The sequence below is a fragment of the Cynocephalus volans genome, chromosome 1 (assembly GCF_027409185.1).
Source record: "Cynocephalus volans isolate mCynVol1 chromosome 1, mCynVol1.pri, whole genome shotgun sequence".
NCBI lineage: Eukaryota > Metazoa > Chordata > Mammalia > Dermoptera > Cynocephalidae > Cynocephalus > Cynocephalus volans.
Genome location: NC_084460.1, coordinates 31208599 through 31234514, shown reverse-complemented (window position 1 = coordinate 31234514; position 25916 = coordinate 31208599). Strand labels below are relative to the sequence as shown.

At 35.7% G+C, this 25916-nt stretch overlaps 1 protein-coding gene across 1 annotated transcript in view; it reads left to right on the top strand.

Moving 5' to 3' along the window:
* LOC134376418 (ubiquinol-cytochrome c reductase complex assembly factor 1) overlaps window positions 1–25916 on the top strand; it is a 91849-nt gene that overhangs the window by 7723 nt on the left and 58210 nt on the right. The window contains exons 2-5 of the mRNA XM_063094982.1: window positions 6052–6156; window positions 14976–15071; window positions 16102–16209; window positions 22284–22356. Coding sequence (XP_062951052.1) covers window positions 6052–6156; window positions 14976–15071; window positions 16102–16209; window positions 22284–22356 — 382 coding nt within the window. The remainder of the gene's footprint in view (window positions 1–6051; window positions 6157–14975; window positions 15072–16101; window positions 16210–22283; window positions 22357–25916) is intronic.

Here is a 25916-nt window from a genome sequence, read left to right as displayed (position 1 = left end):
AAGGAACTGTCAGACAGATCAGATAATGCCAATTCTTTGTGAATAAGGCTCTGAGGAACACCAGTCCCTTTTCGGAGTCAACTTTTCTCCAGAGGAGACTAGTTCCTTTTAATGGATATTGCTATTTAGAAACCAAGTCTGAGTGCTACATGTGCTCACTGCTTCTGGGATGTCATTGTTTCCAGGCTAAATCAGGACATGGGTAGGATATGTGTGTGTGTGTGTATACATATACATAAATATACATATATCTATTTCTTTATCTGTATATAATAAACCCTACATCAGTTAATCTAAATCCAATCCCGTACCACAGGGTTTATTCTTCCCTTCTGCCTTGCTGTAATTAACTCCTTTCTCTGATAGAAACCTGACCCGCTACACTTAATATATTTACTGATTTGCTCAAATCCTTTCTGTATGTAATCAATCTTTTGAAAGCTCAGATTGGACACTCTTACCAAAGTGGGAGCAGGCAGTGTATTGAGTAATTTTTAAAGGAATGGTTGAACATTCTCTTCTCCTGTCTGTGGGAGTATTCTTTTGTACCATGCCACATTGTAACTTGCAGGAGAGTTTGTTACAGTAACATCTGTTCTTTGAACTATGGAATTGAGTTAGTATCCATGGTTTTCAGAATATAGGCACCACTGGGGAATTAACAGAGTAGATTTTTTGACTATAGTCTATCATCATTATTCATGGATTCTGTATTTCATGAATTTACCTGGTTGCTAAAATTTATTTGAAACCCTAAACTCAATACTCAGACACTGTCACAGTCATTTGTGGACATATGCAGAAGGGTGAGAAATTTGAGCTGCTAATGTGCACATTCCCAGCTGAGGTCAAATAAGGGGACAACTCTGGCTTCTTGTTTCAGCTCTCATAAGCAAGTATCCTTTTCAAGGGCTATTTAATGCCATATTTTTTGCATTTTTGTTCTGTTCTTGGTGATTTCCTTGTGTAAAATGGCCCCCAAATGTAGTGCTGAAGTGCTGTCTAGTGTTGCTAAGTATAAGAAGGTTGTGATGTGCCTTATGGGGAAAATATGTGTGTTAGATAAATTTTGTTCAGGAGTACAGTGAGTTATAGTGTTGTTGTCTGTGAGTTCAGTATTAATGAATCAACAGTATATATTAAATAGGGTTTCTTTAAACAGAAACTTACACAAATCAAGGCTATGTATTGATTAGTTGATGAAAAGATGCTTGCAGGGACCTAACCTTGTATTTTCCCTAAGAGCAGTGGTTCATTATTTGCTAACTTAGTATTTGCATTGACTTTATAGAACATAACTATGGCGAATAATGAGAATCAAGAATCGACTGCACCTGTAAAGCCTTTTCTAGCTCATGAGTGAGCCAAGGAAAATACTATGTATCCTAAAAACCACATGCAGAAACAGGCCTGTCAGTGGACTGATTAAAGTGTAGTCAGTAAAAGAGCTAGGATGTCAGAATATTTTGAAATACTGATATAAAATCACCTGCAATTAACAATGAGTCCAAAACAAAAACATAAAAGCCCATCTTTAAAATTTTGGTTTTGAAGTGTTGGTGAGGCAAAGACAATAAAACTTAGTAACTGTATGCTAAATTAAAGCAATAATTTTTTACCACTGGGAGTGGCTAAAAATGTTTTTCTGAAATTTAGGAGAAGTTCAGGTGTGCTAATTGTTACAGGCCTGATATATTAGTGCCTGTAAGATAAAGATAAGTACTTCTACAGATTTATATTTATAAATTAAGTATTGGGAGAGGTAGAAAAGATAGATGGGGTAGAGTCAGTAGAACCAGAAGTTGGAGTCTAGGGAGGTTTTTTGAAGCAAATAAGCTTGTAGTTTGGGTAGGAGGGAAGAAGAGAATCCAGGGGAAATGAATACAAGGGGATTAGCTTGTGTGGAGCAGAGCAGTGATTCCCAAACCTGAGAATCTGAGTCAGGTTTTTGGAACTGTTGAATGGAGAGTACAAAGCAGGGTATGAAAGTATTACAATGAGTCTAGATGGGTCCAGTTGGTAAATACCAGTAAAGATCAGGTGTGTAAGTTTGACTAAAGAGGCCCTTGGAGCCCCTGCAAGCTTTTGAGAAAGGGAATGAATGCCAGGTTCAAAACAATATTTTAAGAAAATGGTTCTTGCTTCTGTGACAGTTTGCTGGGGATAAGAGGAGCATACGTATAATTCAGTGACAGTTGTTCATAAGAATGATGTCTTTGTGTATATTTTTCTGTTATCAAAGTGCTTCTGCAAATGTTCCTTGAACACTCCTGTGAGGTAGCTTTCTTTATTCCCATTCTTCATAAGAGAAGATGGAGGCCCTGGTTGTTGAGTAACTAGTTCAGGGTCACACTGCTGTTTAATGGCTGGCTCAAGATTCAAACACTTTTGCTGCACCTCAGCAGTTTCAGTTAAGGATTTGGACAGGAATTGTTGTTGGAGGTTTGGAGAAGGATTAAGAGTTGATTGTTCCTTCTAATAAGAACTGATTTAAAGTATTGGCCTAAGACCAAGTACAGCCAAAATTACAGAGAAAAATTTTGTTGACATTGGAAATAACATGATGAAATGCTTCAGAAAATCTTCCAAAAGTTTGCATTGTCCCTACTTGTAATTTCCTCTTGCTTTTTTTTTTTTTTTTTCCTTTTTTCTCCTTTTGGCTCTGAATTTATAGAAGTTTCATCTTATCCCCTATTTACATTTTTAGGAAAGGAACATCTGACATTGAATGATTCTGGTAAATCTGTCAGTAAAACAAAACACCGGTAACTGTCTCTGATTTGAAAAACCATTACAATAGATTAAACCTCAGCTGAAATAAAATATTTTCAGCTCTACTTTTCATTTGAAATATAAGGTGTTATGAATGGTCTATTAGGAACAGTTACGCAATTTTAGAACAGTGAGACACTTTAGTGAGCATCTGTAGGTTTAAAATTCTAAAGTCTTTCCACACCCTACCCTTGCCCCTTCCTGCCTACTCATGAGGAAATGAAGTTTCAGATTCAACTTAATATCGAGCGAGACATACTGCAAGGTACGTTTGTTATTTTTTTTTTAAATCTGGAGAAGTAGGGATTTTTATGTTTTATAGAAGAGGCAACCACGGCTCACAGGGATTATTATCTAATACGTAGCTTATGAACAGTGGAGCCAAGAGTCCAATCAGTCATTTCTGACTCCAAATACATAGCTCTTTTCACAATATGCTATGTTTTAGTTGGTTCAAGACTAGGTCATATAGTGTTAGAGATAGAAGGGATCTTGGAGATATTCATTTTACCCTTTCACCCTATAAATAAGCATGGATTCTGAAGTTGGGCTGCATGTGTTCAGATCCTAACTCTGCTGTTTATTAGCTATGTGACATTGGGAAGTTGCTTGTCCTATTGATAGCTAAGTTTCCTTATCTGTATAAATGTATACGTAGGTCATTGGGTGGTAAATTTGAGGTTTAAGTGAGTTCATATATATAAAGTACCCGGAAAAGTGCCTGGCACATACTAAGTGCTCATAAATATTTCTAATAATTGCTATGAGAAAACTGTGTCACAGAGATTAAATTACTTGTAAAGACCATGTTAGAGTAGCTGAGTTTAAACTAAAATTCAGATCTTTGACTGCTAGTACTATACATTATGCTTGGCAAAGTATTTTCAAACAATTTTTGTATCCAGTCCTACTATAGCCCTATCAAGTCTACAGTTCAAGCAGAGGAAACCCTTGGATCCCCCAGAGCTGGTTCCTAGAATAGAGATTTCCAGCACTGTGTTCATGGATGTCATTTATACAATGGAATTTATTTCAGGTTCATAAAACAAAGCAGGTTTCTCATTTAGCAAGACAGTGCTCTCTCCCTTTCTCCAGCCTGGCCTCTCACTTTCGCCAAAGACCTTTCTGAGGTCAGCTAATGCCAGAGCGAAAAACTGAATCTCAGACATAGCTTCAACAGCCATTTAATTTCTCTTTTGTCTTGGAAATCAAGTTTCCCACATGTGTTTTCCCACCGTTAAAGGAACTTCCGTTTCTTCATCTTTTGGGGGATGTTGATAGTTCCAGCACTGCTTACTATAAAGGGATTCTGTGAAGATCAAATAAGTCAGTGTTTATGAAAAGGCATTACAAACTATAATTTGAATGGTAATTTAATTGTAAAATGCCAGAAGTCTGCTTATTTTGTCTCTCTCCCAAGAGGGAGCCCATACCCCCTGCTTGAGTCAGCTATTACCAGATTTCTTTTAATCCATGGAGCCAGGCATAGGCAGGAGTACATCTTATCATTGGAGAGATGAGTGTGGGGAGGCTTGGTCCTGGTCCCATTTTGGAAGTTCTCCTTCCATGTGCCCCATTCTGGCAGAATTTCTAAAACTTAGGTACTAAAAGAAAACTTTTCCTCTATACTCATGAGACTTCTAACACCAAATGCATGAGTTTTCCACACCAAGCAAATTCTCCAGTTTTTTATGGACATCAGCTAGGTGTCCTACAATTTAATTCAATTATGACACTAACTACCAAGAGTTAGTGCAGACTCCACACATTAATGGCTTGGTCCAACAAGACTGCCCCCAACTTCAGACACTGATCACAAATTAGTGGGTTCCCAGTTAGCCACACTTCTGTGCAACTCGGTTACAAATTGGGATTCCCATGACCCCCTTCTCTGGTTTAATAATTTGCTAGAATGGCTCACAGAACTTAGGGAAACACTTTATTTATTACTACTATTATTACAAAGGTTATTATAAAGGCTACAAATGAACAGCCAGATGAGAGTCACACAGGGTGAGGTTTGGAAGGCTCTAGAGTGTAGTATCTTCTGTCCCTGTGGAACTGGGGTGTACCAACCTCCTGACATGTGGATGCATTCACCAATCTAGATGGGATATTGTGATATAAGAAATATATATTTGGTCTTTATCCCTGTTTCCTGGCACAGATCTCCCAAAATCCTTTGGAAGTTGTAGGGTTGAGAGGAATGTCTTTTGTTATCACAATAAGCCCCTTTCAACCATACTAAGTTTATGCTAATGAGATGACTCTTGGAGGATGGGGGTTGGTTGCCAGAGGAACAACCCTGTGAATAGAAGGTTGGAACAACTTGTCAGCTCCTCCCACTACACTCTGACCTTGAGGAGGGGAGAGGGACTTTAGACCGTTCGGCCACGCTACCTGGGCATGGGGAGAGGGACTTTAGATCGAGTTAGTCACCGATGGCCAATGATTTATCAATCTACCTACACAATGAAGCCTCCATAAAAATCCTAAGATGGGGTTTGGAGAGTGTCCAGGTTGGTGAACACATTAAGTGTTTGGAGGATGGCTTGTCTGGAGAGGGCATGGGAGGTCCGTGCACCTCCCACCCCCATACCTTGTCCTATGCATGTCTTCCATTTGTCTGTTCCTGAGTTGTATCCTTTATAATAAACTGGTAAGCATAAGTAAAGTGCCTTCCTCAGTTCTGTGAGCCATTCTAGCAAATTACTGAACTGAGGAGGCAGTTGTGGGAACCCCAGTTTTTAGCCAAGTTGAACAGAAGTGTGAGTAGCCTGAGAACACACTACTTTCTGTTGACATCTGAAGTGGGGGACAGTCTTCTTTATGAGAAGCTTTCTCAACTCTGTCATTTAGGGTTTTTATGGAGGTTTCATTATGGCATGATTGATGAAATCATCAACCGTTGGGTGATTAATTAAATATTTAGCCCCTTTCTCCTCACGGAGGTGGTGGGGTTAGTAAAGGTCAGGGGATGGATGTGATAGTTCCAACCGTACTCATAGGGTTGGTTCCACTGTCAACAAGCCCCCCCCATCCTCCAGTAGTCACCTTATTATCATAAACTCAGGTATGGTTGAAATGGCCTTATTATGAGTAACAGAACACCCCTATCTCTCAGAAATAGCAAGGGTTTTAAGAGCTCTGTGCCAGGATCCAGAGAGGAAGACCAGATATATATTTCTTATTATATTACAATGTCACAGGTACACTCTTTGTCTTCTACATACAGAGTGTGATATAATTTCCTGACAGACTATTTTTTTCTTTCTCTAGAAGAAGCAGACTAGCATTTCCCAGTGGGTTCCAGTATGCAGCCGATTGGGACCTGTGTCTCCTACCCAAGGACAGTGGGGCAGGACTCTGTCTGGTACTTCCCAGGTAAGGTTTGTTGTTCTTTTGCTTGTATGAAAACCTTAGTGTTTATGTGCAAATGTCATGTATTTATAGATTAGCCAACCAAATTGTGTGATGGAAAAAACCTAATGAGACCACTGGGTCTCTGTGGTGCCAGCTCAGAACTGATTCCTACAGTACGGTGTCTAGGGCGTTGCTTCTAAATACCCCAGCAATGGAACTTAGCCTAGGATACCATGCTACAGTCTGATGATTTTTACTGTTGGGAAATTTTTCCAGATATTCATTTCAGAGTTAACTTTTTTCAGTTTTTTTTTCATAGCCACTTTGTGCCACTTTTATTTGGGGTGGGAAATGTTTCTTTTCTTTTTCCTTTTTATGAACATAAATCCAAGAAACAATTATTTGAGGCCTTGGTTTACTGTTGACCACGTGACTCATTATAATGTAGTTTACCTTGGACCCTTTGTGAGGGGTTTTTTTCTTCCTGAATTTTGTTAATCACACAGATAATTTAGTAATCAAAGAAATAAAAATCACCCATGATTTCAAACCCGAAAACATCAATATTTTCATCTCTGCTGCTTCTTTTCCAGCCCTTATGTATGTGTATGTACCAATTTTTTCAAATACCTTAACAAATATTCACAGTATTTTATATTCTGTTACCTTTTCACTTTTTATTTTTTTATTTTATTTTATTTTATTTTATTTTTATTTATTTATTTATTTATTTATTTATTTATTTTTCCTTTTCACTTTTTAGAGCAGACATTATTCATGTTGTTTAGGTAGATTTTCATAGTTAACTTTTTTTTTTTTTTTTTGTTTTTTTTGTTTTTGTCATTTTTTCGTGACCGGCACTCAGCCAGTGAGTGCACCGGTCATTCCTATACAGGATCCGAACCCGCGGCGGGAGCGTCGCCGCGCTCCCAGCGCAGCACTCTACCGAGTGCGCCACGGGCTCGGCCCATAGTTAACTTTTTAATGGCTGCATGATATTCTGTTTACTTAGCCTTTGTTTGATATTAAATTTTTTATTTTTTGCTTTTTAAGGCTTTTTTTTTTTTTTTTTACCATTTTCTCAACATATTTTTTTATTTTAAATTATTTATTAAAGATAAATTCCAAGGAAGGTGTACCCTGTGTCTAAGGGTATGAGCAGTTTGCCCCTCCAAAAGTTGTTTTAATTTGTATTGCCACAAGCAATGTATGAGGGTACTTCAAAAAGTTCATGAAAAATAGAATTCGAAGATAATACGAATCTTTCCATGAACTTTTTAGAGTACGCACATATATATAACTAGTTTTTTATCATTACCTCCCCCAAGTTGGGTATTTTTTTTTGCTTTGTTTTTGTCTATCAGGCTTATACATTTTTCTATATTTTTCAATTGTATTCTAGTTCCTGAAAATTGTATACTTATTTCACTTCTCCACTCATCTACTGGGAATTTATTTTTCTTACCAACTTATGTGATTTGCGTCTGTAGCCGTTAACTTTCTTTTTCATATTTAATTCAATTTTTAAAAATTACTTTTGTTATATATAATTATATATATCATATGATTAATTTATGTAACTTATATATATTTTAAAATTCACTCCAACTAATGTGTAAGCTCTGCTCTTTTAAGGATGTCTTGTTTGTCCCTGTATTTCCTAATTTTTTCACTAAGCCTGGCATAGAGTAGGCACTAAATGTATGCTGAATGAATAAAGAGTATGCCCGTGCCTAAGAGGCTTCCGTTTTGGGTAGTCACGCAGGTCTTTCTTTTCAGAATTGGGCTATGTTCTGTTACTTTTTGTATACTGAAAATTTTTGATGAACTTTATCATATAGTTCTAAATCATTTGTTATTTGTGTGTTCGTAGATGGTGGGAATAAGGAAATCATTGTATGAATCTCTGACTTGTGTTCCATTCTTTGGATCAATAAACATTTCTTGAGCTCCTGATATGTACCAGATGTTTTATTAGGCTTTGAGACAGCATTATAGCAAAGCATCCATGTAAATAACTCAGGGTGGTTTATCTCATGCTGACCAGATGTAATTTTATTCAATGTAAATAAACAGGATGTTTTGTCATATTGACTACTGGCATATCTTCCCGTCTTTGAGGTCCCTCGTAAACTTCTGCTTCAGAATGGCACCTTCTGATACATGTCTGACAGGGAGGTAGGTAATGGCTCAGAATGAGGAAGAATTTTGTGTTAATTAGAATTTTGGTGTAATGGAATGTGTGGGTTGCATTTTCACATAATAAATTTGCTCTTACTGGGAATATTCAGCCAGTGGTTGGATGATTGCATGTCAAGGTCTTGACGTAAAGGAATCCTTTATTGGATGAGTGATAGTATCAGATGATCTCTAAGATAATGTCCAATGCTATAATCCTATTATCATTTTCAAAGAGCTAGGGACATTGTATTCTCATCTCTGTCTTTCTTAAATAACCTCTTGAAGTTCTATCTAATTTAAAAAACCATTACACCACAGGGCCACCTGCAAATTTAAAAAACATTTTAGGGGGGCTGGCTGGCTAGCTTAGTTGGTTAGAGCATGGTGTTGTAACACCAAGGTCAAGGGTTCAGATCCCCATACTGGCCAGCCACCAAAAAATAAATAAATACATAAAATTATTAAAAAAAATTTTTGTTTTGAAATAATTTTAGGCTTACAGGAAAATTGTAAAAATAGTAGAGTTCCCATATAGCCCCCATGTAACTTCCCCTAATGTTAGCATCTTATATAACCATAAGTGCAATTATCAAAACCAAGAAATTAACATTGATATAATACTATTAACTAATCTATATGCATCATTTCAGTTTTACCAGTTTTTTTCACTGATGTCGTTTTTTTTTGGTCTGGGGTACAAATGCAGGATCCCATATTGCATTTAGTTGTCATATATTCTTAGTCTTCCACAATCTTACATTTTTTATTTTTCTTTTTTGTTTCAAGATTTTGATACTTTTGAAGAGTACTAGTCAGTTTTTTGTAGAATGTCCCACAGTTTGGGTTTGTCTAGTATTTTCTCATAATTACAATTGAGATTATGCATTTCTAGCAAAAGTGATGTTGTTCCCTTCTCAGTGCATCAAATCAGGGGATACATGATGCCAGTATGTCTTATTCCTGGTGATGTTAACTTTGATCACTTGGTTTAAGTTGTGTCTGTCAGTTTTTTTCACTTTAAAGTTAGTATTTTTCCCTTTGTAATTAGTATCTTATAAGGAGATACTTTGAGACTGTGCAGATATCCTGTTTCTCATCATATATTTTTGCTCACTAACTTAAGCAGCCACTGATGGTTCTTATTTCTTTTTAATGATAGATTAATTTTTTTATTGTGGTGATAAACACATAACGTTACATTTACCGTCTTAACAGCTTTTAAATGTATAGTTCAGTAGTGTTAGGTATATTCACATTGTTGTCCAACAGATCTCTAGAACTTCTTCATCTTGCAAAACTTAAACTCTATGCTAATTCCCTTTCCCCTTACCCTAGCCTTTGGCAACCACCTTTCTACTTCCTGTTTCTTTGATTTTGGGTACTTTAGGTACTTCATATGACTGGAATCATGCAGTATTTGTTTTTTTGTGACTGCTTAGAATAATGTCCTCGAGGTACATCCATGTTGTAGCATGTGACATGATATTCTTCTTTTTAAATGGCTGCTTAAATTAGTGAGCAAAAATATATGATGAGAAACAGGATATTTGCACAGTCATAATATTCCTCTGTGTGTGTGTGTGTGTGTGTGTGTGTATACACACCACATTTTTTTTATTCGTTTGGATCAGTGGACATTTGAATTGCTTCCACCTCTTGGCTGTTGTGAATCATGCTGCAGTGAACATGGTGTCCAAATATCTCTTTGAGATCCTTCTTTGAATTCTTTTGTATGTATACCCAGAAGTGAGAGTGCTGGATAAGTTGGTGATTCTATCCATGGTTATTGACTGCAACAATCATTACTGTGGTGTTTGCCTAATGATGATTTTCTATTTCCATCATTCCTACATTTATTAATTGGAATTCTCCTGTAAGGAAGTACTGTCACTTCTTTCCCATTTATTTATTTATTAATTAAATTATTTATGTCATTATGAGCTCATGGATATTTACTTTTTTCTATGAGTTATAATTCATTTTCTAATTAATTATCTTGTTGATCAACTTGTCCCAGTTTTGGCTATTGGAAACTCAAGTTTCTTTCTGCATGCCCCCATCATTTTCTGAACACTCCCTTATTTCCTGGCACCACAAGATGTTTTAGGTTCATGTTGTGTTTTCTTTGCCCTAGCCCTAATTCAATCATTTCTCCAAGGAGCACTGGTTCCTTTTATTGGAGAACAGTATTTAGAAATCAAGATCTGGGTCCTAAGTGTGCATGAGCCAGTGTTGTTAATCTCTACTCAGGTTTTTGAAGGCAGCTTGGTACAGGGGACAGAACATAGCTTTGCATATATGTTCTACTCCTTAAAGAGCTTTACTTTTTTGAGGCTTAGTATCCTAATTTCTAAAATAGGAAAAAATAATATCTGCTTTACAAGGTTGTTGTGAGGTATCGCAAGTAGAACACCGAGCATATAGGTATTGAGCATATAGTAGATCTTCAGTAAGTTGTAACTGCTATTTTTGTTGCTATTTATGTTCATGCTGCTTGGGTAAGTTTTTTCCTCACTAGTGAAACTAAAAAAAAAAGTTTGTCCTAAAACTAACTTACCCAAGTTGCAACCTCTCCCTTGGTCTTAGTTTCCTCATCTGTGAAGTAAAAAGGTTGGACTAAAAGATCTCTGAGTTTTCTTCCAGCTCAAGTGTTGTTATTCTGATTCCTCCAGTTGCCTTTTCTCCAAGCTAAACAGCCTCAATTCATTTTAACCTTTCCACTAGGACCTTTTATTCATCCCTTTGATCATTCCTGTGGTTCTTTTTTGGACATTCTCCAAGTTGTCCTCTTTGGGGAAAAAAAATCCACCTATTTTTATTGAGTACTGACTTCATGCCCAGACTGGTGTTGCACATTGGGACAGAAAATAAAAGAAGTATAAGATGGGCTGTGCCCTGGTGGAGCTTACAGTTTTGCTAAAAGGACCAGACACACACACCCATGGTATTCAGGAATTGCCTGGTTCCGTCCCTGCTTCCTTTCTTCCCTCTCTGTCTGTTTTTCTCTTCTCTCTCTCTTTCTTATCAGGGAGGCCTCTTCACTTTCAGATCTTTTATGAAAGCAAAAAATAAGAGTGAAATCTTATATTCCTTTTAACGAGGGACTATTTCCAAAAGAGTTTATCATTGTAGTTAACATTTTATATTTTATCTTTACATTTATATTATGAGTTGTAGTTTACACATCTCATTTACATACATTATTTTATTTGGCTCTCAGACAGGTTTATGAGAGGCAGAGCTGGAGCTTCAGCTCAAGTCTTCTGATTTAGTGTTTTTTCCTTTTTACACTATACCATGCTTCCTCACCCCTGCCTTCTCATTCTACATTCTTCTCTGTCCTGCCTTCTTCTCTGTGAGGTCTTTTCTGATGACTCTTGGTCATTCTTTTCTATTTCCAAATTTCTGTTGTTCACAGTCTATTCCATATCTTTAAGCATTTTTATACATTTTATTGAAGTATAATATATATAGAAAAAGGCATAACTTGTAAGTATACAGCTCAATGAATTATTACAAATTGAATGTAACCAGTATCCAGATGAAGAAATAGAAAATTACCAGATCTACAGAAGCCTCCTTCATCCCCTTCTAGGCCCTTTCCCCAACCAAAGATAACTACAGTCTTCACTTTGAATACCACAGATTAGTTTGCCTTTTAGACATACAGTATGTAGTCTCTTGTGTTTGTCTGCTTTCATTCAACTTTATTTTAGAGATTCATTCATGTTGTTCTTTGTAGTAATAATTTATTCATTCTCATTGTTGTATATTATTTTATTATATGAATATGCCACAATTCATTTATCCATTCTTCTGTTGATGGATATTTGGATTGTTTCCAGTTTGGGGCTTTTTGAATAGTGATATTAAGAATGTGATACTCAGTTCTGTTTCTTATGTGGTAAGAGTTCTTTCTCTTCACAAGATTATGAATCCCTATGGATTCATATCCCCTTAAGGATAGGGATTCTGTTTGTATCCCAGAACCTGGTTAAAAGGGCTGGCATGTTGTGGGCATTTAATAGAGGTTAGATGAAGGAAGCATATATGTGTGGTGTGTGTGGACAAGGACAGGAAGGAAGTCAGAAATGAAAATTCCCAGGGTCCAGGATTTGATCCCTGTACCAACTAGCCCCACCCCACCCAAAGAAATGAAAATTGTATGGGTGGTAGGGATTGTTCATTGAACAAATATTTGAGTGTTTATATGCAATGCACTGTACTTAATTCTGGTAACATACCAAGTTTGTACCCTTATGTATCTTTTTGGTAAGGGTGGTAGAAAATAAGCAAGTTCATAAATAAATATATAATTATGCGTTATAATGAGTACCATGAAGGAAATGAATAGCCTACTGCTAAGATAGAAAATAATGGAATGGTAAGAACCTATTTTTTGGTTAGGTGGTCAGAAAAGGCCTCTTTGAAAAAGTGACATTTGAGTATTTCAGGGTATTTTTTTCTCCCTTACAAAAAGTTGTTTATTGATATCTTTTCGATTTAAACAGAGGAAAAACTGAGGTCTTTAAGGGTTGAATGAACCTTTTGGGGGGACAAGGGCAAGAGTGGGTAGTACAAAAAAGTAAATGTGTGTGTGTATAGATATGTGTAGGTGTGGGGAGACTAGATGTTGCCCTTGGTACTAGATACATAGGTACTTTGGTAGTTCACAATAGTGTAAAATGTTGTCATGAATAATGGTAGGTCAGAAATACAGCAGGTGGTGGGACAGTCACAGAAGGAATCCATTGGTTATTCCTGGAGCTATAGGGAAAGAGAAAGATCATGTAATCTAGCAGAAGAGAACTCAGCCCAAAGCACAGCTCATTGAAGCTGCTGTTGGTTGTGTTATTTGAACCAGTTTAAGTGCTTTGTATTCCAGATGGACCATTACATTGATGTATGTGATGTAATGGGAGGTGTTCTGTGTTTAGTCTATGTTTTATAAAGCCTTCTTGATACTTATGAATTAAAGAATAAGTGTCCTTGGGACTGACCAGAAGATTCCTGACTAATCTTTTAATATCTTTGTTTGGAAAGAAAAGTAAATAGTAACGTTCCACAATTAGAAGTTCTTTTTTTTCTTCGTTAGGATTAAAGAAAAAACCATTTACATTCCATTTGTCCCATCTGTTCTTGGATTAAACCAAAATGGAAGGGATAACCCTTTTCTTGTTCCCTCCTCACCCCTTTTAATTGTAAAGGTAATATAACATTACCGAGAGTGTGGAAACTAGATTCTTAAACTTATCCATAATTTTAGCTTAACAAAATAACTCTCATTTCTGTGTGCTCCTTTCATAACTTGCCTTTATGCATTCATATTTTTACCTTTAATTTTCACATATTATAACCATTTTTTCCATGTTGTTGAAAATAATAATCTCCAAAGGAAACTGTGGACATTGGGTGATAATGATGTGTCAGTATAGTTTCACTGTCACATAGGTACTACTCTGGTGTGTGATGTTGATAGTGGGGGAAGTTGTGCAGTGTAGAGGAGGGGGTATGTAGGAATTCTGTACTTTTCACTCAGTTTGCTACCAACCTAAAAATACTCTAAAAAAAGTCTTATTAAAAAAGTCTCAATGGTTACCTGATTGTCCATTGAGAGACTGTACCTTAATTTAATAAACCATCTCCTTATTGGACTTTTCCCCCAGTTTTCACTCTTGTGAATAATGATACAGTGAAGATGTCTTAGATCTAGTTTTTCTCTTCAGGAATTTCTTTTCTTTTTTTTTGTTCTGTTTTTCTTAGTGGCTGGCTGGTGCAGGTGTCGAACCTTGCTTGGACCTTGGTGTTATCAGCACCATGCTCTAACAAACTGAGCTAACTGGCCAGCCTCAAATTCATTTTCAAAATTCTGTATATTGTTCTTGATTATAGTAATACCAACCTAACAGGGTTGTGTTGAAGATTAAATATGGAAAAATATGTAAGGTATTTAGCATAGTATCTAGCACATGATAATTGTAAATAATAGGTAATATATTGCCAAATTGCTTTCAAATGCAGTGTGAACATAAAAAGGAAAACAATTGTGATGTAAATAACAATGATATTTATGGTAGTGATAGAAACTTCTACTATTTATTGAGTAGCTATTTTGTGAAAGGTGTATATTTACATATATTATATCCATTAATCCTTAGTACAACTGAGATTCAGTAAGTTGCCCATGGCCACTGAACTTTTTTTCTTTTTTTTGAGGCTGGTGGATATGGGGGTCTGAACCCTTGAACTTGGTGTTATAACACTGAACTCTAACCGATTGAGCTTACTGGCCAACTCGCCACTGAACTTATTGGTGGCAGAAGCAGGTTTTAAACTTAAAAGTCTTTGCTTTTTCTCATATATTGCTTTGCTGCCAATATTTAAATAGGTACTTGTCACAATTCTGTTTCCTAGAATTGACTCAGGATTTAGTTCCAATTTCCAGGGCTGAATCCTTTTATTTCTTCATGTATTTAATATTTATCCAGCACCTACCATGTAGCACACACAATTCTAGATGCTGATGTTGGATCCTCTTGGTGATCAGATCACTGGGAACTGAACTAAGCAAGGTTGGAAAGATTCTATAGTCTTTACTTTGAAGCAGCTCTGCTCAGATTAACTAAGTGAATGCTTATATTTGTGTTTTTATCCTCCAGTGGCCCCAGATGAGCCAGTCTCAAGCATTTGGTGGAACAGGAGAGATTCCTGGAATAGACATACCCCTGAGTAAGAAGTATCACACTACAAATAAGGTGAGAATTATTAGTGTTTTCTGTTATTATAGAGTGCTTTCTCACACACATTCTTAATTGGATCTTAACAAAATTGTTAGCTAGTTGAGGTAAGGATTTTTAGCTAATGCAGAAGGTGAGGCTCAGGAAGGTGAAGTGATTTGCTCAAGGTCACAAGGATAGTAAGTGACAGACCAACTGAATATTTGAACCTAAGCCTTCTGAGTCCGTCTTGTGATTCTTCCATTGTACTGTCTTGCCTGGAAAATGCTTTAAAGTAAAAATCTTTATCAATTTTTTGCATATTATAAATAAAGTAAAATTTATATTACTTTAGTATTTTGGGAATTTCTTATTGGTTAGATAGCCTTCCTTCATTTGAAGAGGCTTAGCATTAGAACAGATTTTCCTTGGAGTTTATTTGCAGACTACAAGACTCATATCTTCTATAGTCATTTATAAAATTTGTTATAATAAAGAATGCGAGATTTAAAAACATTTATTCATTCTGTTATTTTGGTCAGAGAACATATTTTCTGTGATCTTAATCTTTTTAAGTGTATTAAGACTTTTTTATGGCAAAAAACCAAAATGATTATTCAGTGCTTTTGGTTGATTGTGCTTTTGGATGACTTTTGAATGCTTGAATGCTTTCAGATAGTATTTTTCTTTCTTTTTCCTGTTACATCAATAAACAGAACGTTCGTCTTCTCAGAATTGTTCTTTAGGAGATAGTGGTCAAGATTTACTTTTAAGAGTACTCTTTCTGATAGAACTTTTATTCTAATATTTCCTAGACATGTGTTTATAGGCATATGGTCAGTGAGGTGGGTATGTCTTGCTCTGAAATTGGAGTACATCTCTTGCTAAATATAGTTACAGATGTGTTTACACTGAGTGATAAGATGCCTAAAAAAATGAGAGTTAAAAATTCTAGGTGAAAAAAATCTAAGCAATAAAAATCCCCTCAGACCTAATAAGGAACAAAAGCATTCTATTAAAAATATTTTTTTTGAAACTAATTTTATTTTCCTTGTCTTTGTTTAAATAGCTTCCTGCTACTAAGGATTCCCCACAGCCTGTTGAGGAGAAGGTTGGTGCCCTCACAAAGATAATAGAAGCCATGGGATTCACAGGACCTTTGAAATACAGTAAATGGGTAAAGTCCTTTAAGTTCTTCTCACTTTTCCTTTTGGGCTTTGTTCTTTCTCCTCCTCATAAAAGATTTTTAAAAGCTTCTGCTTTGCTTTTATGAAATTCATACGTTATTTTGGGAGCTTCTTAAAAATGTTCTCCTCACCCCCACCACTGCTTCCAGGTCAGATCTATACAACGTTTATGGCTGAAACACTCCTTCAACCTGATTCCTTGGAAGTATCTCACAGTAGCTGGCCCGCCAATAAGACTGAGCTGTCCCTGGCTACATGTTGTGCCATATAGATAGATGAATTCTAAGGGGTCAGATGGACCAAATGTCCTGATGGGCAACTTTCTTAAGGAAGCATTATTTTCTGATGAATTCATATCCATAAGTGATTTTCACTAGGTCATTGTAGTGATTTTCTTTAGAATTTTACTGATAAGCATCTTTTTATAAACTAAGTCTGTAATTTATTGTAATTCTTATTGTGGAGGCATATTTGCTAGGTATATCACTCTTAGTCTGCATCAGGTACATACTGCCCCTGGGCTTTTATGACAATACCGCTGACCAATTAAAGTAATAAAACATTAGTGGTTCAGCTCTTCTCGGCCCATTTATCTGCTAGTATTATCTCTATTACTGTGGTGGAAGTGCCTTTTTATGCCTTTCAGGGTTTCTGGAATATTGGATAAGCCTACCCAGTCATAAGTTATAAATCAGAGCAAGCAAACATAAAGGAGTAAGGAAGACTTTTCTAGAAAATATAGCTTTGCTCAAAATGCCAAGTAATGCCAGTTACTCATTCGGATTCAAATGAGAATTTTAAATTTCATACAGACTTCTTTTGGTTTCTTTTTATGATGTCTGTTCTCTTCCTCACAATTCTCACTGTGGCAAATATAGGGTTTTCTCTGTAATCTCTCTTTTACATGAATTCTGAAAAGTGACCAGTGATTCCACAGCATTTGTTTATAAATGGGCTTTCAAAAGTAGAGAGAGAATACAAATAATAAGTAATACTGTTCTCCTTGAGACCCTAAGGTTATGAAGTACTTTTAAAGAAATATTAGTTATGTTCAGTGAAGTTATATATATATAAATTAAAGATGACTGGTAAGAGGATCTTAACCCTTGACTTGGTGTTGTTAGCACCACGCTCACCCAGTGAGCTAACCGGCCATCCTTATATGGGATCCGAACCTGTGGCCTTGGTGTTATCAGCACCCACTCTCCCGAGTGAGCCACAGGCCAGCCCCAAAGTTATATTTTTTACATCTTAATTTTTTGACAATTGGTAATTGTTGGTATATTTGGTAATGTTATTAACCAGAATCTTTCCTCCTACTTAAAAAAAAAAGGATATGATTATGGCATTTAGATTTAAAAACTTAAAATATGTGTTTTGTTTGAAAATTAGAAATTAAAAGAAGAGGGAAATGAGAGCAGAAATAAAGAAAATAGAGAAGAATTTTACTGTTTTACTCATTTGTTGGTGAAGGGTTCCACTTGGTTGCTACCATATGCTTTGTCTAGCGTGTTTTTCAGTGATTCTTGAGGGAAAATTGGTGACCATTTGGTAGATTACTAAACCATCAGGAAAATTTCTTCACTCTTTTAGCTTAAGTTAGCTTTTGATTTTTCTTGGTTCCCTTGTAAGCTCAACTAAATCCTGAATGTTTGCATTTTAAAACCTTTCATGATATGGCAGTGTCTACTTTCTGTAACCTTCATTTTTAAATTACTTGTCATCAAAATATCAAAGTATGACATTCTAATATAATTTGGGTGAGAAAATGTAGGTATAACTTTCCATTTTGAAAGACTGAGAGCCCTTTTCAGCAATATTGACTCAGAAATCTATGGCTAGACACTTGTATTGGATTCCACTGGCAAAATGTTTTGTATTTTCACATTATTTGATTAGGGATTAAAGTACCTACTTGTATGTCCACATCAGCAGTATCAACAATCTTTTCTCTATTTTTTTCTTTAACATTTTCATATATAGTTCCCATTTGTCTTCTAGAATCATATTTAGGGTTTTAAATGTAGCTTTTCCTTACTTATTTGAGATCCTGAAATAACCATTCTTTTTTTTTTGCCGTTTTTTCGTGACCAGCACTCAGCCAGTGAGTGCACTGGTCATTCCTACATAGGATCCGAACCCGCGGTGGGAGCGTTGCCGCGCTCCCAGCACAGCACTCTACCGAGTGTGTCACGGGCTCGGCCCTAACCATTCTTTTTCATTGTCTTTATATAGCAATATCAGGTAAGATAAGGACAACATTTACCATATTCAGCCACATGCCATAGGATAAGTAGTTTCCATATTATCATTAAGCCAAAAAAATTATTCCTGTTCTGAAGGACACTGACAAACTGGAATGTATTTAGAGGTAGACAGTGAGTCTCTTGAAAGCTTTAGAAACTGTGTTAAAAGAAGAATGGTTGAAGGAAATAGGGATGCTTAGCCTGGAAAAGAGAACATATGATGGTCCTTCTCAGGTATTTGAGGGGCAAATGTAAAAAAAAAAAAGGAGATACTTAATCTTAGGTACTCCAGTGGGCAGCATTATTTTTAATGAATGTTACGTGAAGCAGATTTAAGTTCAATAAAACAAGAATCTAACAAGAATTGTCCTCCAGTGGAATAGGTAGCCTTACAGGGTCATTGGTCTTGTTTGAACAAGGGCCCAGATGGTTGACTGGAAATCAAAGATGCTGTAGAAGGAATTCTAGTACAGAATAGAAGGTTCAAATGACTAAAAAGCCCCTTCCAACTCTCACAAAGCTGTTAGTGCAAGCCTTTTACTAGATTCATTTTTCATCTTGTAGGGTGATACAAAATGCACCAGTTAATGGGAGAGCAATTTTCATTTCCTAAAGCTGTTCTAGTTACTTCTGTTTTAGTCAAGTGGACTGATCAAGTCTTCCAGAGTTAGAATGAAATAAACATGAAGTCATCCAAGGACCAGAATAGCTTGTATTTTTTTTTTTTTTTTTTTGGAGGTGCCGGGGAATGAACCCGGGGCCTCGTGCTAATGGGATCCGAACCCGGGGCCTTGGTGTTATCAGCACCGCACTCTCCTGAGTGAGCCACGGGCCGGCCCCAGAATAGCTTGTATTGACTGGGTGGAAATTTAGTCAGACTACTTCCTAACTTAGATTAATGCATGATTCTTGAAGAGGTTCTTTCCTCAACTTGTTATTTCTAGTCCCTGTGCGATGGTCTTAAGGGACTTGCTTTAGAGATTTGTCCAGGAAAATGGCTCACCCAAGTATAAAGGCTTGGCTTTGCTTCAGGAAAAGTGAAGAACTGTAAACTGCTCCTGACTATACCAGTATGAGCACTGTATAAATACACTGGCTAATCTGGTGAAGTCTTCATTATTTGTAATGAATGCTTTTTCATGAACATGTTGTGGGGGAAAGCTTCCTTCTCAAGGAAAGACTTGGGCCTTGAACGTGAGTCTCCCTTTCCTCAGGCAGGGTGATGAATTATGAATCTAGAGGACTTTATCTGAAGGAAACTGCGGGGATAAAAAAGCAAAAACAAAGCAAGAAATAGACAAATAGGAATTTTAGTTAAAATTATACATTTGTCTGTAGTTGAACTGGGCCAGAAACTCCGTGAAGGCAGGAATTTTTGTCTGTTTTGTTGACCGCTTTATTCTCAACATCCAGAGTAGTGTGAGGCACTGAGTTAGATACTCACCAAATTATCTGTTGAGTGAAGTGAAGAGCTAACAGATGTCCTAAACTCCCTGTCTGAAGAATAGCAATAGGCCTGTCAAGGACCAAGTATTAAGATAATTGTATCATTAGGATATCATTAGTTTCGTTATGGTACAGACCAGTGCTTCCCAAATTGTGTTCTGTGGTCAAATACTTCCAAGAACTGCAGGTGTTAATAAGGTTAAACAGGCTTCTTTCTTGTTTGTCGATATGGTGAATTATACTGACTGATTTGCCAATGTTGAATTAACCTTTCATTCCTGGGATAAATCCCACTTGGTCACAATATATTGTTCTTTTAAATTATTGATGGATTCTTTGTTAATATTTTGTTGATGTATTTTGCATCTGTGTTCATGAAGGCTGTGGTTCTGTAGTTTTGTTTCCTTCTAATGACTTTGGTTTTGATATCAGGCTCATGCCCTCATAGAATGAGCTGGGAAGTGTTCTTTCGTATTGTTTTCTGAAAGAGTTTGTGTACATTTGGTGTCATTTCTTTAGATGTTTGTTAGAATACTCTAGTGATGCCATGTGGGCCTGGGGTTTTCTCTGTGGGAAGTTTTTTAACCACAAATTCAATTTGTTTGATACAGGGCTATTCATGTTATTTATTTATTCTAGGAAGCTTTGGTAATTTGCGTCTCTCAAGGAATTTGTCCATTTCATCTAAGTAATCACATTCATTGACTAAAATTGTTCATAATATTTCCTTATTCTACTAATGACTTTAGGATGTGTGGTGATGTTCCTCCTCTGAATCTTGATATTGGTAATTTGTCTCCTCTCTTTTTTCATTTGTTTATTTTGTGATCACTATGACTAAAGGTCATCAATATTATTGATACTTTTAAAGAACCAGCTTTGGCTTCTTTGATTTGATTTTCTGTTTAATTTTTCTGTTTTCAATTTCACTGATATCTTTTTTTATCTTTATATCATTCTTTCTACTTGCTTTTAGGTTTAATTTGCTCTTCTTTTCTTAGTGTTTCACTGTGGATTTTGTTTACATGTGGTCTTCTAATGCTGATTAACTCCCCAGATAGGCATATCAGTTTTCCATTTGTTGTACGTTTTGTTTTTCCCTATATGAGCTTTAGACTAAAAGCCTTGAAAACATGAACAGACCTTAAATTAGGAAATAGAAAAATTATAATTACAGGTATTACACCAGGGTCAAGGATTTGGATCCCTGTGCAGGCCAGCTGCCAAAAAAATTAAAAAATTATAATTACAGCAAGAGACATAATCCTTCCTTAACTTATTGTATTTCTGCCCATCAGAGACACCATTGTTTTGACTCCAGAGAGTATAAAAAATATGAACATTATATAGTATTGGGTACAGTATATCCTTGGTGACTTTGAGTCTTAATAACATAGCTCCACTAAATTCTAGGTTGGTTTTTCTTCCGTTGAGATGCCATTATCAGTCTGTGCATATTTGTTTTCAGTCTGTGCATATTTGAGTTTGTAACTTTCCCTGCCATTATAAGAAAAAATAAGCTTCTACAATCCTTTTGTTGATATGCTAATTTATTTAATTGTATCCTTAATGAAATGTTTGCAAGTCCATGAAATACCTGTTTCTGTAAAACTGAGTTAGTCTTCGACCTACAATTCAACTCTTAAAGAATTTGTTTTTTTGTTTTTAGATTTATTTTTATTAAGGCTTAATTTACGTACAGTAACATATACAAATCTTAAGTCTACAGCTCAGTGAATAAATTAAAACCACTTCTCAAGTCAAGATCCTAAGAGAATTCTTAGTGCTTTGGGGAATAGTAAAAGTTGTTTCTTCTATATTTTACATTTATTAGAAACCCTTATTTATATCCAGTGTTCTGTTAAGCAGCAAACTATAAAACTAAAGAAAATACAGAAAAAAAGACCCCTCCCCCCAAATGAAAGATTTATAGAATAGTTAGTAGTGCCTCTGAGGAAAGATTAAAGGCTTGAGGGATTTTGTTTGTTTGATTGATTTTGGACAGAAGAATAGGTAATGTTTTAATATAAAGAGTATCAGATTATAAAGAATCAATGCAGATAATGCTGAACAGTGGTTTAGAGGCTCAAATGTGGTGAAATAGGTTTGAAGTAAAGGAGAAATTTCATTTAAATATTGGAAAAATGTTTTCGTCATTTTCATGCTAAAATCCTAAAATATGAAGATTGTATGAAGTCTGTATAAATGGCTAGCTTTAAGAAAAAAAAAATTGCATTGATTTATTTTACCTAGAGACAGGTTTGGACCCTTCCTTGTAGTTGAAGAAATGTAAGATTCTGTGATCCATGTCTATTGGCACCAAAACATCAACTTGGTCATGTCTTGAGTTTGGTTTTATTCTCTTTGTCTAGAAGATTAAGATTGCAGCCCTGCGCATGTATACTAGCTGTGTGGAGAAAACTGACTTCGAGGAATTCTTTCTAAGTAAGTTACTGTTTGATAGTTCTGGAAAGGCAAATGAATCTACTTTTCATTTTTATGGTTGTGTTTTAATAGGATAGATTTTTAAGTCACTAGTGAAACAATTTTTTGTGCCCAAAGTGTATAATACAAGTGGTCTATTTCTCTCTCTCTCTCTTTTTTTTTTTTTGTGGCTTTTAGGTACAGGAGTTGAACCCTGGACCTTGTAGTTATCAGCACCAGGCTCTAATCAACTGAGCCAACTGGCCAGCCCTATTTTTCTCTTTTAATAGAATAAACAAATGCCAAAAGAACCCTATATATAAAGCATTTTGGCAGATTTTTAAAAATATTAAAAATTTGTTCAGTACTTTGATATTATCATTTCTCTTGTTCACACATACATCTTTTTACATAAGAATACCCATAGTAAACAAAGCCTGTTTTACATTCTGAATGTTTTACTTAGCATTTTGACATGGACTTTTTGCCAATCATTCCTCTTTTGTTTCTAGTGTTTGTGTTTCAATCCTGCGATAAGCCTCTTTAGTTTTCTTCTGTTATTGGAGAGTGTGGCACTGATAACACCAAGGTCAAGGGGTCAGATATGCTTTCCTGCCAGCCACCAAAAAAAAAAAATTGGGTCAAAAGGGACATTTAATTTTATTATTTACAACCCATTGATAAAGTGCTTTCTAAAAGGGTTTCACTAGTTTAGACCACCATTAGCAGTTGATTATATTCAATATTCATTTTGATGCTGTAAATGGTTGTAGTTATTTACATAGTTAAAGCAGGTACTGGGAAAGTCATTGCGAGAGTTTAAGCCATTTCCAGTTCCTCAGATTTGGTAGGAAATGTGTTCTGTGCACTTCTGTGGTGAAAGCCATATCCTTAAAGCAACAAACACCTGACTACATGCACTTGATATTTTTCTCTGACAATGGAAGAAAGCCAGATACAAATTTGATTATTTAATAACTATTTTAGTTTAAAAAATCAAATACAAGTTGTTTTGTTTATTTAACTATCCGAGCAGTTCAATTTGCAATTAGAAATTTAAACATACCATATTGAGTTGTAATTCCAATTTAGGGTCTACTTTCTGTTTCTTTATTCATAGCCAGGCAAGAAGACTTTCCTGCTTCTTTGTTAACCTCTAAAAGTTTCTCATTTTAGAAGAAATTAGTCCAAAAAGAGAAAATATCTTTTCTCTCCCTGTTGAAGAAACTATTAATATTAGAAGCTGGTTTTTTCTTAAATGATTTCTTGAATCCATGTGCTTAAGGATTTTTCATCAGATCTGTTTAAGATCTCATCCTCAGACATCTAGTTAATATTTTATTTAATAAATAATTTGGAAATAATTATCTTGAAAGGATGTTTACTAGCTATCTTTGTCTTAACCAACTCCACATTATTGAAGGGTCTTAAGTTGATATTAATATTATAGTATCAAATAATAAGACTATTATTACATATTTAAGTTAGCATATCATGTTTTACTCAAAAATATTCTGTTGTAAACTACTTATAAAATTTAAGAAAAGTTTATAAAAATTATAACTGTTATTTACGCATAGCTCACATTTACATAGTATGGTTTTACATTTGGGATAGAGGAAGGGCTTTTTTTATTATTGTTTTCCTTTTTTTGTTTTGTTTTCAGAAACAGTTGAGGCTTAAAGAGGCTAAATGACTTGCCCAAGATTGCTTAGCCAAGCCTTGTGTTGTCTGACTTAAAAATCCAGGGATTTTTTTCCACTATGACATTTTGCCTGTTTATGAATATAACCGCAAATTAGAAATGATAATCCATCTTAATATTTTTCTTTTTTCTTTTTTTTTTTTTTTTTGTCTTTTTCGTGACAGGCACTCAGCCAGTGAGTGCACTGGCCATTCCTATATGGGATCCGAACCCGCGGCGGGAGCGTTGCGGCGCTCCCAGCGCCGCACTCTCCCGAGTGCGCCACGGGCACGGCCCAATATTTTTCATTTTATTATATTTAAATGAGAACTACCTCTGTGAGGTGTTCTATTAGTATTATAAACTAATGCTTATACAAACTAGAGCATGTACATCTCAATGAGCTTTGTCCTAGCTTTGTCCTTTGAAGTAATTACCAAGGGAGGCAATAAATTTTTCAGTGACACCGATTTTACTTCAGATTTTCTAAGGCAAGATTTGAGAGACCTATAGCATGTTCATTTGTATTATGCTCCATTGTGGCCTGTCTTTGTCATTTCTGTGTAGATTAACTTTTAAAAAAAAACCAAAGTGCTTCCAAACTGTGGCTAGTGAATAAAATGGAGCAATTTGGAAAGTACCATCTGGAGGCAGAAGATAAAAATATCTACAAAATAATGAGACTGACTTTCTTGTGGCTTGGATTCTAAAGAGTAGGCCAGACAAGTTTGGAATAAGAGAAAGGAATATATATATATATATATATATATATATATTGCTTCCCAATATTATAAAGCTTCCCTTTAATGTAGCTGTTGTTCACCTGGATTTTTCATATTTTAGGGTTTGACTTTTACAGTCCTGAGAATTCAGTAATGTTTTAGAAGGATAGAGAGCCTCAGGTAGTTGGCCAGTGTCATCTTTACCACTCCCACCCCGCAACAAAAGTGAGACTGGTACTATTTCATAAAGATTGTATAAGAATGAGTTGTTGACTCATGATATGTTTGTGAGTAAACAATATACCTATTGGCCTCTTGGAAAAACTTCCACAACATGCCAAAGTTATACACTCTCTGTCATTTCAGAGCCAAAGTGTTCAAAAGTTTGGCTCCAGAGTGCTAAATATTGGGGATTCTGAGTGTTAAGATACCTTAGCAGTTCACTGTTTGTAAAATGTTCTGGTGATGTCTTTTGTCTGTTATAAATAAGCATGCTCTCTGAGTACCTAGCAGTTTGCTGACTGGTGTTTTGGAGGTCAGTTTTACTATGAAGAACATTTTGGAGCAGAGGTGGCCATCAGTAAAGCTTGTGTCTAATTCCACGCCGTTGTGTCTGCACACCGCTTTGTCTTTAGCCCCTAAGAGACTGATTACCTTGGAGGGGGTGCTCCTTAATGAGTAAGTTCTGAGTCAGTGGTTGAGGGTCATCACTTTATTGACATAATCTTAAATAATTTGTGAGATTTTTCAAAGATAATTTCAACTCTAGTATTTAAATAATTCACTGAAAGACAACAATAATGAATATTTATTGAGTGTCTATTAAGTACTAACCATTTTGCTAAGTCACTTTACCCAGAATTACATAGCAAGATAAGAGGTAGAGTCAAGGTTTTGAAACAGGCAGTCTGACCCTGCATTAAATGAACAACTGCATTGATACTGCATTTCTATAACAGTAGTGAATTATTTAATTTTTTCCAACTTGATGTTGAGAAAGAAAGTGCCTAGTTTTAGAAAATAATGCACTCAATATACATTGGAGCAAGGTGTGAACTTGGCAAAATACTATAGCAGATTTTGACTTTGAAGTGTTTGAACACATTTCATTAAGCTAAGGAATCTGCTGTATTTCTGCATTGCTCATAGTCAGTATTCATCCATCTTATTTTTTA